This window comes from Priapulus caudatus, unplaced genomic scaffold (genome assembly GCF_000485595.1).
Source record: "Priapulus caudatus unplaced genomic scaffold, Priapulus_caudatus-5.0.1 Scaffold678, whole genome shotgun sequence".
NCBI classification, from domain to species: Eukaryota; Metazoa; Priapulida; class Priapulimorpha; order Priapulimorphida; family Priapulidae; genus Priapulus; species Priapulus caudatus.
Genome location: NW_014577739.1, coordinates 114380 through 120658, shown reverse-complemented (window position 1 = coordinate 120658; position 6279 = coordinate 114380). Strand labels below are relative to the sequence as shown.

The 6279-nt window shown below is 48.1% G+C and overlaps 1 protein-coding gene across 1 annotated transcript in view; it reads left to right on the top strand.

Annotated features, from left to right (window-relative positions):
* Positions 1 to 6279, top strand: part of LOC106812714 (receptor-type tyrosine-protein phosphatase kappa-like) — a 34882-nt gene that overhangs the window by 6006 nt on the left and 22597 nt on the right. The window contains exons 8-10 of the mRNA XM_014816656.1: positions 4136 to 4274; positions 4897 to 4979; positions 5878 to 6124. Coding sequence (XP_014672142.1) covers positions 4136 to 4274; positions 4897 to 4979; positions 5878 to 6124 — 469 coding nt within the window. The remainder of the gene's footprint in view (positions 1 to 4135; positions 4275 to 4896; positions 4980 to 5877; positions 6125 to 6279) is intronic.

Below are 6279 nucleotides of genomic sequence, written 5' to 3'. Positions count from 1 at the left end.
TGTTAGATCGGCAACTCTCGGTGTCTGCGAGTTCATTTTTCCCAGGATGCACGGATGGCAGTTTGCGGCGCGGCTGCAGGAGCGGTTGTCACTGTACTGGTGGGCCTGCGATCGGAGAGGCCTGGTCGTGGCGAGTGGCGTGTTCGCGTTTCTATCACGGAGAATATTTCGCCGAAAGGTGATGTGCCGAAGTTTTCATTCTATGTCGTTTTCCATGGATGACATTCGGCTTTAGTGATCGATTATATTATTTTTCTCAGTGTGTGATTGTAGTTACATGCGTTGTGAAATGTTTTACATGTGTTTTTCAGAGCTTCCATTTGGTGGATGCACCCTCAGTAACACAGATTGAATCTATCTGCCCGGAAGTTTCGGTATGCATTTAAAATTTATATGATTATATGCATAATAATCATTGGAATGATTATTGAATTATGATCATGTCAAACTGGCATGTATTAGGTCAGTCAAGGAAAATTTAATTGTGTCCTTTATACAGAGATGTTGATTCGATGGAGCTGGATTCGCAAATATTATCTGTTGTATGTTATAGACAAACGTTTTTTTTATATATAGATATCATACTGTGTGATAGTTGTGTGGTGATGTTTCCCTTGCTGTCGACGTCAACATATTGTCTCGTTTTGTCTGAATAGTGGGTATTTAGATGCTTGTGCACTCAACGAGGAAATAATGTTGATTACGAATTTCGTTGGACGGAATTTAAATCCTACTAAATTCGCCGTACGATTTCACCTGTCCTATGTAGTGAGTATTATTGTATGGTTTGAGAATGTGGACCATGCATCGACTTCGAAGTTCGTCAACTGTGCCAGTGGCGATTGCAGTTTTATGTTGGTGGTCCAGGGTGGCGCTGGAGGCCCGGCCGGCGGGGGGGCCGGCGGCGAGAGGGCCGATGGAGGTGCTTGGGATAGATTTCACAAGTTTTACATACTCGGTTAGGAAGTGACATCGAACCTGGAAATTGGGAACAGCATCGATAATAGTGGCGAGCAATATGCAACGCTTACGGTAAGCTCTCGAGGTTAGGACACTACCATTTTAGTTCATTAGTCCACAGGACTAGTAAAGAAAAAATTATAGTCTTCAGATTCTATAGTTTGCGTAGAACTATTACTAGGGCGCAGAGCGGATGAATTGTGATTTGCCCGGAGGTTGGGGTGGGTGTTAGAGGGTGAGCTCACTTCTGCTAGGGTACAGGGGGTCTCTCCAGGGTAAAGGGTTGTCCCAGAAAGGTTTTGTAAAAGGACCTTCAATGTATAAATACATGTAATTTTGATATGGATCATAAAATTTATTTTAATTAAATTAAATTTTTAATTCGACAATAAAATTTCGGCTTCTGTGATGAGGAATTCTGTGATCATCACTTTACAGTAAGGAATTTGGCCTATTATTAGCTACAAACTGTTCCGGCGCTTGTATCAGCTATAGCTTTCCAATGGGGCGTGCGCCATTTACTAATTCGCTGGATAGATGGATCGCGCTGTGCACTATCGGTGTATCACTGCTTAACAATGGCGTCTAGTTCGAAGGGAGAAACCATAAATTAATTGAAATCGAGTTGCAAGTAGAGGTGCAAAGACATCTGGAAGGAAAGCTGAATCTGACAGCGTCACGTTACGTTGGTCGTGCGTGGTGACACGTACAGTTAGGGTGCGTGGTGCGTGCGCAGTATAACGCGTGTGCACGTCACCGTGCGGTCGTGTGCACGTGCGTTAGTGGGCACTACACGTGTGTGCAGTGCGGTGGGCAGTACACGTGCTGTGCGTGCATAGCAGTACGACGTGCGGTGGCCACGTACAAGTGTGTGCGTGCGTGAGTCGTGCCGTACACGATGCTGGGTGCATAGACGTACATGTTGCGTGTTGTGTGTGCCTGCCGTGGCATGTGAGTACACGTGGGGCGTGCGTGGTTGTACCGTGACGTGTGAGGTACCGTGTGCGTGCGTGTGCATGTACCGTGACGGTGCGTACGTAAGCACGTACATGTGGCAGACTGTGCTGTGGATGGTGTGCACGGTACACGTGTCATGCTGGGCGTGCGTGTGCAGTACTATGTGTGTGGCGTTGGATGCGTGGTGCACTAACTTGCGTGGTGGGCACGCTACACGTGTGGCGTGCGTAGTAGGGGGGCGTGTGACGTGGTGAGTGCGTCGCGTGCGCACGTGACACGTGGTGTTGAATGCGTGTGCACGTACACGTGCCGTGGTGCTAGGCCACGTACACGTGTGTGCGTTGCGTTGTGCACGTTACCATGTGTGCCGTGCATGGCACGTACTGTGCGTGTGTGTGCATTGTTCGTTTCGTGCCGTGCTGCAGTACACGTGCTGGCGCGTGCTACACGTGTGGGCGTGCTGTGCGTGCGTTATGCACGTACGATGTGCATTAGTGCATGTGGTGTGTGTACGTGCGTGTGCAGGTACACGCAGCCTGCTGGTGTGCATGTAACGTACGTGCGTAACGTCAGAACGTAATGTGTGTGCGTGGCATGCGTTCCGTGCACGTACACGTGCTGTGGTATGGTGTGCACGTAACATGTGCGCGCGTTGCAGTACACGTGCGTGCGTGGACACGTACACGTGTGTGCGTGGTGGTGCGCACGTACACGTGTGTGGTTGGATGCGTGTGCACGTCAACGTTGCGCGCGTGCATGTACACGTGCGTGCGTGACAGATACCAGTGTTGTGCGTTGCAGTGCGTGTGCACGTTACATGGTGTGCGTGGATGCGTGTGAACGTAACTGTGCGTGCCGTGGGCACGTCACACTGAGTGCTGCTGGTGCGTGCGTGCGTGCCGTCCGTGCATGTGCGTGTGCACGTAACACGTGGTGCGTGCCGTGTTGCACGTGCGCTGGTGCGTGAGGCGTGTGCATTTCTCACCTCTTTGAATCGTTCAACCATTTTCATCTCAGATTGGGCTCATTAGCCCCTCACTGTTTCGTGAACAGGCATTGATGCTTCTTATTCATATACACGCTGGCCATGCTAATTTCTCCTGCCTGCCGAGTGTTACGTTTGGGAGGTGCGAGGTGGCGAGCCTGTCCAAATACTTTCACTAACTACCTTTGATGTAGTATAATTATTATAACATTGGATAAGGATGTACTAATTAGCCTTCACTTACTATTTGTATGGGATGGCTTCAGATAGCACACGCTGCGATGTGCGTTGCCGATTGTAAATACGAGAGTATAACTGATTAGTTGCGTCATTTCTACAATCAGACCGTTTGTTCTAATGTCAACGCTACTGTCAAAGCGATCGATTGTAGGACTGGGTTGTCGGCCATTTGTTTAACAATGTTATATGCTTTTTTTTTTTTTTCTTTCCGTAGGGTCTGAGCATGCTTAGGGCGTGCAGGCGTGTTGCTAGCGTTACTATGTACTAGGTGTTCAGAACAAGGAAACTTGTTTAATGCGGAATGAGTTATTATATAGTCTTTTGTCTTGGTTGAGGACTCTGCCGCTGGTAAACGATGGGAAATTTAGGACGGTGAGGGACGGGAATATATGAGTCCGCGGACTAACTAGCTATTGGCGAATACTACTAGTCCTTCTGATTTTTTATATCTCGGATAACGATAAGGTTAGTGTCGAAACCCTGCTCTTCATAGAAGGCAGAAACAAGGGCGGTGGACAGTGTGGGAGCAAAATATGAAATCGATTTACAACGTTTTTAAGTTATGCGCTGAATTGAGATTGCAATCTTGAAATTGACTGTTTAGCTGTTTTGGAAAGTACATATGGAAACATGGCCAGTCCTTGATTTCTGATATTTAGATTTTACACTTTATAATCTATAGTTAAAATCATTAAAGAAGTAACCTGTCTGAATCAAAGGCGTTACTTGTCCGGGACAGGGGGATCAGCTGCTATTTCCAATACATGTGTGTACAACAAGGTGTTGCTTATAATCAGGTAGACAAATAACAACAGCTTGCCATACAAGGTAAACAAATAACACCAGGTACCACAACAGGTGAACAAATAATTGAACAGCTTTGCCACAACAGGCAACAAATAACAACAGCTGCCACAACAGGTAACAAATAACAACAAGTAACACAAATAACAACAGGTGTGTTGTTATCCAGGTGTTCTATGTTTTTGACAGGTGAATCGTGAGCAGCTGTTTGTGAGGAACGTATTCTCGCCGTATGAAGTCGGCCAGCACTTCCAGTTCAGGGTGAGGGTGATGACGCAGAAGAAGGGCAAGCCATCGGAACCCGCTGAGATCACGATCGAATGTCCTCGTGAGTGTGACGCCACGTAGCGATGTGTGGGTTAGGGGTTAGGGTTAGGGTTAGCATGAGGGTTAGTGTTAGGGTTGTGGTTAGGTTTAGGGTAAAGGTTGAGTTTAGGATTAGCGTTAGGGTTAGAGTTAGATTTAGGGTTAGGGTTAGGTTTAGGGTCAGCGTTAGGGTTAGGTTTAGGGTCAGCGTTAGAGTTAAGGTTAGGGTTAGGTTTAGGGTCAACTTTAGGGTTATTAGAGTTACATTTAGGGTCAGCATTAGTTAGGATTAGGTTTAGGGTTAGAGTTAGGTTTAGGGTCAGCGTTATGCTTATGGTTAGATTTAGGGTCAGTGTTAGGGTTAGGGTCAGCATTAGAGTTACAATTAGCTTTAGGTTCATTATTAGGGTTAGGTTTAGGATCAGCATTAGGGTTGGGGTTAGTATGTGTAATTATAGGTGTGTACACATGTGTTTGTGTGTGTATAAGGGTGCAGGCGTATGTGCGTGCGTGCGTGCGTGCAAGTATGTGTAGTATGTGTGTTCATGCCTGCATGTGTTTGTGTGTGTAAGGGTGCGCAATTGTGTCTGTTTGCATGCGCAATCTATCGTTCATCTCACGATCTTTCTGTCTATCTCTCTTAGCTCCGAGTAAACCGTTGTCGAGACCGGACGTAGGAGCCGAGGCGAAGGGAGAGAACGTGACAAGGCTAAGCGTTTCCTGGCAGGTAAGAATTCATTCATGTTTGGGCCTCCCATATTTAGCATCCCATGTCTGGTATCCGCAAGACCTACGAGCACAGAACTCATCCAGTACCGACAAACAATTGCTTAACGGGAACAGTCAGACCTGTGTGTAGAGTTCAGTCAAGGGAAAACACTAAATGCAGGGTACGAAAATAAGCGAGTCCGGAGTCAAATACTCCCTGATTTACTGTCGGACTCCTTGATTTGACATATGCAGGAGTCCGTGTGACTCCCTGAAAATTCTGCCATACTAACTAGTTTGTTCCGGAGCACGGCCTCATGGAATTACTGTATTTTTTCAGCTAATGTCTAAAGACAATTTGGCAGACGTGCAACTGCATGAATCTTAAAAATAAGCACATGCGTTATTGTTAATATCTTTAATTTTGAACCTCAGACTGCGGACTCCCTTATTTTGCTACGGACTCCTTCTTTTTGAGGGTAGGGAGTCCGTTGGACTCCCTTGTTCAAAAGTTCATTTCTACCCCTGTAAATGTGTCTTTTATAGCTAGGTACTCGTTCTATAGAGATGAATTTACGATTTTCTATGATTTTACTGCATGACTACTAATCGAAGGAAATGCCAATAGTGTTCTTTGTAGATAGGTGTTCATTCTATAGAGGTCGTCTCACTGTATAACTGCCACTCGTGAGAAACGCCAAAAGTCGTCTTCATATGCGGGTGTCCGTCAGTTCAATAGAACCCTAATGCACATTTAACCGCATTTGTATTTTCCTTCCATTTAACACGCTTCTAATCGTCGCGCGTCTCCGCGCTTGCCTGCAGGGTCCGGCCCTACGCAGATATAACCGTATTTTTATTCTCCCTTTGTTTCTCACGCGTTTCTAATCGTCGTGCGTCTCCGCGCTTGCCTGCAGGGTCCGGTGGAGGGACCCGCGGAATGTCGTCGCGTGGCGGAGTACCGGCTGTACGTCGCCGGCTCGCCGCGACGCTCGCTGCCCGCCGACACGCTATCGGTGGAGTGGATGCTGTCCGGCGCGACGGCCGGCAGCGTGGTGACGGCGAGCGTCGCGTACGTGAGCGCGGGCGACGGCGGCGGCGGCGGGGAGGAGAGTCCACGCAGCGAGCGTGCCAGCGTCACGCTGCCCACGTGGTCGCCGCCAGGTGAGCTGTGAGGAGATGCGTGCGTGCGTGGGCATGCGTGGGCGTGTGTGTGTGTGTGCGTGTGTGCGTGGGCGTGCGTGAGTGGGCGTGTGAGTGGGCGTGCGTGCGTGGGCATGTGTGCGTGCGTGTGTGCGTGGGCATGTGTGCGTGCGTGT